The sequence below is a fragment of the Pimephales promelas genome, chromosome 6, assembly GCF_988280905.1.
Source record: "Pimephales promelas chromosome 6, fPimPro1.hap1.1, whole genome shotgun sequence".
Classification (NCBI taxonomy): Eukaryota; Metazoa; Chordata; class Actinopteri; order Cypriniformes; family Leuciscidae; genus Pimephales; species Pimephales promelas.
The window spans coordinates 32982163-32994624 of NC_142774.1; the positions used below are offsets into that span (position 1 = coordinate 32982163).

General features: G+C 37.7%; 1 protein-coding gene across 2 annotated transcripts; it reads right to left on the reverse strand.

The window, feature by feature from the left end:
* Positions 1-64: 64 nt before the first annotated feature.
* rbpja (recombination signal binding protein for immunoglobulin kappa J region a) lies at positions 65-9758 on the reverse strand. Of its 2 annotated transcripts, none has more exons than XM_039674736.2 (11): positions 9661-9758; positions 8803-8841; positions 8616-8711; positions 7486-7651; positions 7213-7387; positions 6991-7128; positions 6721-6833; positions 6375-6515; positions 5977-6132; positions 5708-5811; positions 65-3647 (listed from the first exon to the last, which is right to left on the reverse strand). In XM_039674736.2, exons 1-11 carry the CDS (start codon positions 9678-9680, stop codon positions 3314-3316), a joined length of 1482 nt encoding a protein of 493 aa, XP_039530670.1. In that variant the 5' UTR covers positions 9681-9758; the 3' UTR covers positions 65-3313. The 2 variants fall into 2 exon arrangements, with proteins under 2 accessions (XP_039530670.1, XP_088988567.1); XM_089132441.1 differs by lacking the exon at positions 9661-9758 and adding an exon at positions 9497-9619.
* Positions 9759-12462: the final 2704 nt, after the last annotated feature.

Sequence of the window (12462 nt, forward strand, 5' to 3'; positions counted from 1 at the left end):
TTCATACCACACCTCCATGATGGTTTTGCATCATACACTCAATTTAAAGCAGTAAAGACAAAAATAAATGAACAACTTGACGCTTTTTGAATCTATTACAGTGTTTAGTGATCCATTCCAACAGCAATAGATACACTGGCCCTTTAGGAGTTAGACAGCACCAATACAGTTCAAATCTGCTAGAGCATGCACTCAAAACCAGAATGGCTGGTAGCCAGTTGGCAAATGCTGGTAACTTCCAAAATGTAAAACAATCCATTAAACGGTTGAGAAAACAAATTCTCGTCCTTTTTTTCTACAGACAAAACCAACAAAGATAACAGTGATCTAAAACACTAGTTTCTGCTCAATGTAAGCACAGTGGCACATGTGACAGGCAACTAACTTACGTGATAATGAAAATGAAAGTCAACATGGTTAGTCTTGAAATTAACCATTCAGATCCTCTGATTCGAACACTCTGGAAGACAGCGGGATACAAGACAAAAAAAATAACACTGAAGACATACATGGAAAGGTTGTGTTTCTTTCACAATTTGACCTTTAGATTTGGCAGTTTCCATTTCGGCACTTCCACGTGATGATATGGTTTAACATTCTTCCCTGATTGAGGAATTGAATGAAATAGCTCACAATAGATACAAGTTAATGGCTTTGCAAGAACTACTGGGTTTTGGCTTTTATTTCTCAAGGCCTGACCGTTTAAAAAAAGAGATTTTAAAAGTGACATACAAAAGACAGTAATTTTCCCTCAATCATGGAAGAAATTTTGAAATTTGAACATAACCATTATTATAATTTCATACCATTATACAATAAAAAAATTATATAAAATGATCAATATAATTTTTAGACAAACTCATATATTAATATTAGCCATGGAAGAAACTGATAAATTAAAAACCAAAACCATTGAGGAACCACTTCTGTTCCTATACAAATCCCAAACAGTAACAAAATGCAATCCATACCGATTGAAAGCAAATTCCAGAGCAAACTATTTCACGGGTGTCTCTTCTTCTCTGTTCAAATGATGCACATAGACTTGGATGGGGGTGGGATATTTAAACAGGACAACAAGAAGAAACAAAAGATCCACAGAAAGCAGATTTGAGATCGACTTTTTCCTGTGACATTGAAAAGGGTATAAAAAAAATCATGCCCTTTTTAAAAAAAGAGAGCATAATTTGTAGTGTAATATCTTACCACCAGATCCAGTAAATAAGCAGTAGTGGTTTAAGGCCTCATTTTTAGTTTACTTTTGATACAGCTATTACAGAAGAGAACATTTGGTACTAAACATTGTCAATTTAATAGGGGTCATTTTTTATGTACATTAAGGCCGTGTCACTTCTGCGGTTTCATAAATCAAAACATATGAACGGTAGGATAAGATTCTGTTGTCCGTACCCTACAAGCCAAACATCTTCACGCAGGAATGCGATAAGTGCTTTTCGCGGTTATTTCCATTCAGATTCACACCGATATGCTAGTTGACTACAAGCAAAGACAAACTAGTCAATTAGTGAGGATGACTAGTTCATCTAAATTTTTTGTACAACCACCATTCACGTTTAAAAAAAAAAAATCCATTTGAGCATCCCAGTATGAGTGTTGTTTTTAACTAAATGTCACATTTAATAAAGTGGTTACCTACATAAATTAAAAATTGTTCCGATTGTGCTCCATTCAGCTGTTTTCAAACACAAGTGCACCTTATGTAAACTCCTAAGAAAAACGTCTGATCAGAGTAAGGTGAACGAGAAAACAACCAAATTACAAGGCTTTACAAGACCAATTAGTCAATAAACGGAGCAATTCCAAGAGGGTCCTCGCACCATCTGTGCTCGGGCCCTAACTAGTCAGTCAGGTAAACCACTAATTGGCTTGTTCTGAAAAGAAGTAATTTTGCACACGCCTTTCTAGAAGCACAAAGAGTCCAAACTTTCATTCATTCCTTGACAAAAACAGACAGGGCTACTTGTAACTGTACTTACAGAATCCCCACAATCCCTTCTCTATATGGTTCAACCACATGACAACAAAGCAGCAATTTTCCTACACAATGATTTTAGTATGATACTATGACACTGAAAGCATGAATGATATGCAAACGTGACCGGTACAGTCCTTCCCTACCACAGGATTTGAATAAACCAATTAATTAGAAATCGCTGACCCCCCAAACAGAGCAACAAAAGGATTTTGTGCGCTTATGTTCAACTAAAGGTAATCCATTTGGTGTGGGATATTTTTATGCTGGGAGTTTGAACATCTATATAGCCAATGAAAAGGGCCAGATCAATGGCTATGTGTATCTGTTGAGTAGAATACGGCACATAAGGCCTACCAGCAAAGTCAGTTAAAGCTTTTGTGTTAAAGACATCATATGAGAAAAGTTTAACAAAGCAGAAGAGTCACCTTCTCCCAAATAATGGCAACAATATTACACCTGTTTAGTGAAAAAAAAAAAGAATGGGGGAAGAAAAAAAAAAAAAAGACTACTATACATGAGCAAAACATTACAAAAGAGACAAGGATCTGGTGAAACTCCAGAAGACTTAAGGCATTTGCCAAGACGGGTAAAGGCAGCTATAAGTTCAGGCTTTCAAAACACACAAACCTCTTCCTTCTGAGCCCAAATGCTCATAAGAAATATACAAAACTATTTGGTAACAAAAGTTTACTATATGTTATAAAACTTAAAAAGGTGAAAAATGTACCTTAGCTAAAGCTTATAAAATTATATATCAATAAAAATAATAATAATAATAATAATAATAATAATATTCCTTGGTCCGTAAAAACTATATTACTATGATAACTCTTCTTCCAAGCCTGGCGAAACAGTGCATTAAGCCCTTTAGTAGAAAACAACATCTCGCAAAGCCATTTCCATCCTGCACTTACTTAGAAAAGGCTTTGAGTTGAAGAGGTGTTTTTTTGTTTGTTTGTGTTGTTTTTTTTTTTTGACTGATTGTTTTTTTGTTTTCATGTAAGGCAATGCATTGATCCTGTGGCATCTTGATCCACGGCACACATCACTTCTGTTGCCACTTCCTCTGACATGAGGAAACAGATTTAACGAGAACCGCAACAAAGAGAGAGAAAAGAAAAGAGATGCCTTCATTTGTTTTGTCCAGTCTTTGAGTGAAGTCTTTTCTCTCCTTTGCTTCTCTCTCTGTGGCACCATTATCCGTTTTTGTGATCAGTATCCCATGAATCTACGCAGGAAGTCTACAAACTGATGAATCGCCATCTCTCACAAAGGTTCACTTACTCGCACACGCAAACGCGCACCAAGATTCCCAGGTTAGGAGACGGACATAGCTGAAGAAGAGGAAGATGACGACACGCTGCCTGCTGCGTATCCTGCCTGGCTGTCGACAGCTGACTGCAGCAGTAGGCTGGAGGATGAAGATGGGGAGGTGGAGGAGTTGCTGTTGGCCCGCAGAATGGCTCCCGCAGCGCTGCAGTGAGGACGCGGTCCCGGCTCCGGCGTGTAGGTAAATGTCAAAGCCGTGGAGTAGATGATGCCGTCATTACGGACCAAAGTCACAGGAACCTGCACCGGCTGCCGAACCCAGCGCCACCCTTCGCGGAACGCAGAGATGTCAGGAACCACGCAGAGCACGCTTTCGCCACACCTGCAGGAAACGGTACATGATTGTCTTGTGAGTACGTATAAATTACTGACGAATATTCTTAAATGGGAACTTGACAACTCTAGTAATTTCTTTGCTGATTTTCACTTTTGTTGTTGCATGTTTTCTCATCGAGCTCCCCCTAGAGCTGAGCGGTGTATATTTTCACAACACTGTCATGAAAAAAAAACTCAATTGCGGCACTTTCCTCCTGCTTTCTAATGCTGCCCATGTGCATCTGTTATTATCAGAGCCAGCCAACTTTATTGTGTGGGGATGTCTACCGAGGTGGGTAATACTTCAGTGTTTCACTGAGCTGCCAAAACTAAAACATTAAGCAAAATAAAACATTTTAAAATAGAAATTGCTAGTGTTGGCTCCAATGTTGTCCATTATTGTTTCGTCGCCTGTTTTCTTGCGTTTATTTTGCTGATGCTGATTGCCGTGGCCTCGTTTATACTGGATGTCTTGATGCCCAACTCTAATTTGTTGCCTATATCCAACTTTTTTGACCGTCCGTTTACATGTTCTTTAAATTGTGACCCATATCCGATTCATGTGTTTACACTTCTGTTTTGTTTACATGACAATCATATTGGGACATATCTGATTTAGATCTGATTTATTTCCACATATGAACGCCTCGTTCATATGAAACCAATCTCGAAATATCCAAATGCAAGCGTTGTTTTTTCCCGTTTACACGGTCATAGAACACATCTATCACATCTGAGCAAAAAAAAAAATCAGAATTTGGTCACGTTTCACTGACAGTTTAAACGAGGCCTGATTCTCTGGTGCTCCGGTCACATTTTCAATCACACAGCGTGGAGCACGAGCAGTGTAGGCCTACAGGAATATCTGCCAATCAGAGGCAAAGCCAATCAGAGGCAAAGACCCATCCCATCTCTGTCTCTGATTGGTTTAGACCACGATATGATCCAACCATGAGTGTAAGTTTGGTCAAAGGAGAACAAACGCTTCGTTCGTGGAGAGGCATCGGATGCAAGGACGTTAGGTGCATCAGTTTGACCTAGGAAAAATTTTGGTCACACTCTAGAGCCCTGTATGTACACATTAGGGGTGGCACGGTACATGAAAAAACACCCGAACCGTTCGGTTCGCTTGTCTCGGTTCGGAGCGTGTGTGCGTCTCACAGTTCGACGCATGTCACTTTATGTTTATGACCTTTGCTATTTCTATAGCCTAATTATAGGCAATGAGGTTTCATGTATATTGACTTATTCATAAAAGACAGTGTAGTTCCTCTTTTTTTTCTTTTAAAAGATAGAATTTTTGTAAGAGCTACAAAAGTTGTCAGTTCATAAATGCAAGTTAATTTCTTTGTGTAAATAAGATTTGTGTGATAAAAATGCACAAGTTCTTGTAGACATAGTGATACACATTCTCCTTTTTTTTGCCAAATAAACGAAAAGCATGTCAATTTCTTCTCTCTTGCTGTGTCAAAATCTCACCTAGCTTTCCTCTGAGATAGTCCCAAAATGTGCTTAAAGTCAAAGAGTCAAATTCAGTTTGTGCATGATTGCATGAATATAATTTTTTTTATACTGTATCCTAAAGTGTGGATAATTAAGCTATATATCACATGCTGAAGTACATTTCTGAAGTGTTAAAGATTAAAAGAAAAAAATAACAAGAACCGTACAGAACCGAAAACCGTGACACTAAAACCGTGATACAAACCGAACCGTCGGTTTCGTGAACCGTGCCACCCCTAGTACACATGTATTGAAATTCATTTATGTATGTGGATCAATAGTTCTGAATTAGAGGTCAAACGATAATATATTTTGCTGAAACAATTATAATGGGTTTAAGAAGGACAATAAACAGATTATTATACTAGAAAAGTTCCTAAGGCCCTGACATACTCGGAGTTCTTTTTCATTCATCGTGAATACAAGTACTATTATAATACTAATCCTCCTATTACACCTCAAGGACAGCATGAATCAAACTCAATTATGGCAGTCCTGATTTAACGGGAAATATTTTGTTATTTGCTGAACTGTACAGCAATGTGATTGGTGTGTTGGATTTACCTGTACATAGTGTCTGCCTCCACATCTCCGAACCAGACTCTGAGGTTAGGCGTGAAGTTCTGTCCTGTCAGTTCCAGCATGGCAACATCTCCTCCTCCATTCAGCTAGAAAATTCAGGGTTCAAGGTTACTAGATAACATGACAGATTTGCCATGCTCTTTTAACATAAAACAAATGTAATGAAGCCATTAACGTTATGTGTAGATATTATAAAAACATCTGGAATTGTTCACAGCACCTTTAAAGCCTTGATTGTGACTTGAAATTACCTGTAAACTCTCAACAACAGGAACAGGTGTGACAGGTGAGGGTACAGGGCCCATGCCCTCATAGAAAGTGTACTCTGCTTTGTCTGTGCTGATGATTGTCCATGACGCCCCATCGTTGATCATTTCTTTGTTTGTTTCTTTGGGACAGGGTGTGGCCTGAGAATAGTTAAAGAAAAAACATATTTTAATTGTTTAGACTAATTTGAGAAGAGGAAGTTTTATTTGCATTGCAATTCTAAAACAGATGTAATGTTTTCAATTATAGTGCATTATTTCACATCCAAACATTCTTAAAAAAAAAAGAAGTTTTTTTTTTAAATCAAGCAAATCTAAAAAGATTGAGTTAAATATTTAAAAACTGTATGAACCTAATAAAGTTTCTGTAACAATGGACTGACCTGGAACTGAATTATCCTCTCCTGTGACAGGCAGAGGTACATCCTCTCTGTATCTTTAAGGTAGAAGGCACATTTATGTAGTTGGGACACAGGATCGTCGGCATCCATTAGTGCTGTCTGCTTGTCCACTTTACGAATAACCTACACACAAACACGCAACATTTCACCTTCTAAAAAATACTTGCAATGTACATAGCATTACACATATTTGCAAAGACATTATACTGTATGACGTAAATTCAGTGACACAACAATACATAATTCCATGATTGAATAGGACACACTTTCTTAGCCCAGCCCTTTTAATCATGAATGATCATGAACAATAAAGTGGATAATAGCTCACCAATCGGGGTAGAGCCATGCCTGTCACAGAGCACACCAGCTTCACCGTCTGACCATAATGGATGTAACCGTCTCTGACTGTAAACTCTTCTCCCTCTGACTCATCATCATCCACTGAAATTAAAAATTACACATTATTACCAAATCATAATTAACAAACAAGAAAAACTGCATGTTCCACACATTCTTTCATTAGACATAATGAATTTTGCAACTAAGGCTCAATATCAATATTATTGTGTTTAATAGACACTTGTGGTAAATGACTCACATAGGTGAATGTAGAAGGCTCCCCACTGTTGTGAACTAGCATGAAAGTTTCCCCCTTCCACGTGAAGGTACCGCGTACTGACAGTCTGAGACCGCAAGCGGTTGAAAAGAGCCACCTTCGTCCCAGAAGCTATGCATACTAGGAGAAATGAAAAAATGAACTGAGCAAAAATTATGGTCAAATCTCATTTAGTGACATAAATGAGAAATTCAGTTGACTCACGGTCTGCATTCTTCAATGACTGCTTCTTTTTGGAAGGTTTGGAGATGACCTTGATTCGTTTGCTGAGGAAGACACCGATATCTGCGCTATTCCCGTAAAACATTTTCACTGACAACATGAAGTGCTTACGTTTGTCCGAGTCCGAAATGTACAAAGTTTTTGCTGTGCAAAAATTCTGCAGAAGAAAAGCACAGAGGATAATGATGACAGGATGCATTTATTTTAAAGAGCAGTTACAGTGTATGCATTGCAATAATAAAATCCATAAAGCACCTTGCCCTCCAAGTTGAGCTGCTGCATTTCTTGTTCACTGTTTCCAATGCCGATGAAAGCACAAGGCTGAGACTCTTGCTCCGAGCAGCCCTCTCTCTCCATCTGTTCCTTCTTTTTCTTCCAGCCACAACCCATAAGGTACACACATGGTGGAGGACAGAAGAATCTAACCAAATCCAAGAGAGTTTGAACTGATTAAAGCCTACCTTACTACCTACCTTACTTTACATTTAATGTGCAGACATTATGCATTAATGGTGCAGTAAGTGACTGTTGAAAATTGGATGGGAACAAGCACCAAAAGACGCTTGTAGCCAATTAGCAGTAAGGGACATATACACTCGTGATGGGGAGGAGAGCGAGCTCAGTGCACAAGACAGACATTAGCAGAACCTTCACTTGTTTGTTCATTTTCATTATTATTATTAAAAGTCTGTATCATCTAAACCTCCTCCAGCGCTCGTTTCAAGCAGCGCTCTCCCAAAGTGTGCCTGAAAAGTAAGACAACATATTCCTAATATGTTTTTTTCTTTTGGTTTCCCTTTTAGTGATAGCCATAACCTCTTAATCTTGTCACATTTGTAATATTCAAGGTACTTGAACAATCGTGTTGAGAGCTGTTCGTAAAAACGGAGTATGTTTTTTGGGATGGACAGTATGACTTTGTCATCGAAAGAGTAGAGGAGACAAATAACAATTAGAGACTCAACCTGTATTATCAAATTGCTTTTACTTAATTTAATTGATGACACCATACCCTCGGGCAGCAGCCAGGCACAGTAGATTCCAACATAATTGCCTGTGTTGCATAGCGTGTACGTGAATGTGGAGACGGAGGCATTGAGATAGGGATGTGATCTACCCAAAGGATCACACCCCTATACTGATGGGCGTGTTTGTTTTGGTGATTTTAAATATCAACAGGGTTTACCAGAAATTGCTTACTGCACCTTTAACTGGACCTGAAACTTAATTTAGTCAACATGAATAATGGGCATGTATTTATCACTCACAATAAAACCAGAAATGTGTATTAAACTTCATGTTTAATACTGTAGACTTTACAGTCTAAAATGCATGAGTTAATCATATTCATATATATGTTTTTGCAGCTGCAACTTATCACTCACCTTTTTTCATTGCCGTAGGACTTCTGTGCGACTTTTGCATGCAGTATGAGCACTGTCTGATCTCCTCTCTCCTTCAAGTAGTTACGCATCGCCTCTCTGCAAAATCACACAATAGAAAAGTTAATTTAAGTTGTAGTTTCCAAATGCATTTGATACACTTAACACATGGACTTCACGGTGCATTTACCTTGTTAAACGCTTTGGCTGAGGGAGCTCCCCAAACTTCCTACAAAACAAAATACAACACAGTTAAGAGACAATTCAAACATCACTTACTATTTAACGTTTCTCTATCAAACAATGCTGCCAAAGTCTGGTGACTGATCTGCCTACCAAGACAGCATATTTGCCAAGATAAACGAGCTTAAACGTGCAAAAGATGCCCACTTAGTATGTTTTGAGAGTCAGACAAAATAAAAATAAAAACTTAAAAGAAACACTAGCATTTTAGATAGCAGTGACGGGATAATACAAATACACTCTTAGTTTAACTGAAAAGTCTGACATGAAACAAAGACAAAAAATGTTAATCCCCTTGAAAGCTCCAAATCTATGTTATGGACTTACTAGACTGGCTAACATCTGCTACCTCTCTCTCTCTCTCTCTCTCTCTCTCTCTCTCTCTCTCTCTCTCTCTCTCTCTCTCTCTCTCTCTCTCTCGTACACCAACTCACAAGTTGCTAAATTTGTATAGTGCTACATGTATTTTTAAACTTAAACTATGTTAAAGTTCCAAAACATGTAGTCAATACAACATTACTGTGTTTACAGTTAAATATTAGCTCTCCGTAACATTCAATGTTTACGGAAAACTGCCGAAAATATATCAGCTAACTTAAAGCTAAGCGGCTAACTGAATAAAAGAGACCATCGTTGAAAACCTCAAAAATCAGACAAAAGTACGCTGAAACGGGGAACCAGCACAGAAACACACGACCAGGGTTGTAGATAAATAAACCAAACCAAGTTATCTTGACTAGACGGGTAAAACTTATTTCAGCTGTTACTTTTCCATGCCCCGTCCGTTAATAATTTCGCTGCTTACCCTGTCACAACAGGCGCCATCTTCACCAACTCTCTCTAATAACGCCAACAATCGCGAGATTTCCCCCGCTCCACACCACATTGCAACAGACTGCTTTTAGACGAGGGGGAGGGGCACTGTGAGAAATAAAGCAAGAAGGTGGGGGGTGGCACAGGCGTGGGAAAGTTCTGAAGTCACGCGAGATTTTCAGGTCGCTTATTATGGGAGCGGATGAGAGAGAGATCCTGTCATCGCGAGAGTGGGTTGCGGACGGCTGCCAGACAAACGCGTGTGAAAGTTCTCACGATGGGAAGACAGACCGCACCTTTTAAGCGCGGGCCGTGAGAAAAAGATTTCTGGAAGGAAGGAAGCCCGGGGACTGGTGTACCGACACCAGGAAATAGTGAATTGAAATGGATCAGTTAAAAAGGATGTTGTTAGTAAAAACTATTCTGTAAGAGTAGAATAGTTTAAGAATAGTTCAGTTGCATAATGTTACGTTCCAGGAATCATCATGAAAAGCACTAAATTACAAACCTACACATTATGTGGTGAAATGAATGCAGTGGATCTGTAATATCCACTTAACTGTTTTCATATCACCAGATGGCAGTATTGCTTCAATGTGGCAATGCTGCTATGCCATACACGTGTTAAAATGAGCACAAGACGATGGCTGAGAAAAGATAGACATCAAACAATGTTTAAACAACAGGACAAAATATTCCAAATACTAGGGCACAGTCCCACACAACAATAGTGTCAGATGTAGATTCATATTTAACTGCCTTAAATTTGTAGCCTAATATTATACACACTCACAAAAATGAACAAAATAATAAAAAACAGTGTTTTATTAATTTCCCTTTCATTTAACCCCTTTCATTACTTAACAAATACATTATTTCATGGTGGAACTGAGATTTTTTTTTTTTTTTCAACAACTAAACTTTAAACAACTAAACAACTAAATGGAGCTTCATATTAAATATTTACATATTTGCTATCATCAATAACATGGTTTGAAATCAGGAGGTATTTGATCTACTACGCAAAGAGCAAGCCATGATCATCATTGATCCCTTGAACAAGGCACTTAAAGGAGTAGTTCTTTAAAAAAAAACTTTTGCTGATAATTTACTCTCCCCCATGTCATCCAAGATGTCCATGTCATTCTTTCTTCAGTTGAAAAGAAATTAAGGTTTTTGATGAAAACATTCCAGGATTTTTCTCCATAGCCTAATGCACTTTACTGGTAACCGAACGGTTCAAGGTCCAAAAGACACATTCAGTGCAAACTGCAAACTGTTCAAAGGGCTTTAAATGATTCCAGATGATGAATAAGGGTCTTATCAAGCGAAAGGATCGCTCATTAAAAAAAAAAAAAAAAGTTTAAGTTTTATAAGCTCAAATGGTCGCCTTGCTCTGTTCTGTGATGTGTGTTCGTGACTCTCCTGTTCAAATATTTCAAACAAATATTTTCCAGAGTCAATTCCTTCATTTCGTTCGTTAAATGAACCAAATGACACGAAAAAAGATTCATTCATTTTAATGAACAAGTTCGAACAGGAGAGTCACGAATGCGCATCACAGAACAGAGCAAGGCGACCATTTGAGCTTATAAAACGTAAACTTTTTTTTAATGAGGGATCGTTTCGCTTGATAAGACCCTTATTCATCGTCTGGAATCATTTAAATCCCTTTGAACAGTTTGCACTGAAACTGTCTTTTGGACTTTGAACCGTTTGGTTCCCACTGAAGTGCATTATATGGAGAAAAATCTTGGAATGTTTTCATCAAAAACCTTAATTTCTTTTCGACTGAAGAAAGAATACATGGACATCTTGGATGACATGGGGGTGAGTAAATTATCAGCAAAAGTGTTTTTTTTTTTTTTTTAAAGTGAATACTCCTTTAACTTCATCTTGATTTAGGACACTATTGCTAAAGTTCTTCGTTAAATGAACGACAATAAATTTAATACATTTTAATTAAGCGTGTAGGTATTACATTTTATAGAAAATTTGCAAGCAATTTGAATATACTGAAATATGCTTCATTAAAATTTGATCAGGGAAATATCACTGGCACTTCATTGTACCAGTCGGTACCAGTGTGTGCCGGAATGCAATTCAGATAACTGCCCCTTAATAGCATTATGTAGGCATTTAACTTGTGCAAGTTGTGAAATTGCCATTAAACTAAAAGATCAAAGGTTTAAGGACATAGTCCTAGTTTCTTCTTGTAACACAATGTCTTGGATCATTTGACATTAAGATTACTTGCTCACCTGTCTTTTTAACGTTTCATTTTCTCAAATACTGATGGTTCAGATTTAAAAAAAAACCGACAACATTTTAATAATATATTTGAGGTTCATGGATGGGGAAAAAAAGTAACAGAACACTTAACTCGCATTTAAAATAAAAATGTTTTTGGATATATTTCTATATATACTGGTTACGATAAGTATCCATAGTTTGAGATGTATTAAGAGATTCTGGTTTACGCTAATATTGTAATTGTACAATGCAGATTCAACAGGTTTTTAAAGGTTTTAAGAAATAACAAGCTCTCCATTTATCTTAATTCTTTCATGATGTCAATCGAGGTTCCCAAGGAGTACAAGTGAACAAGCAGCAACCAAAATGGCTGAGATCAAAATCTCATTACTAATTGTCCTTAAAGGCTTTACTCTGAGGGAGGCCCTGCACTTGTTTTATTCTCCAAGTCTCTTTAGGTATTAGTCAACAAATTGGCAATTTATCAAATTTTGAGGGCATGCATGTTTGTTTGCTATTGTTTCAAGTAGATTAAAAGTAA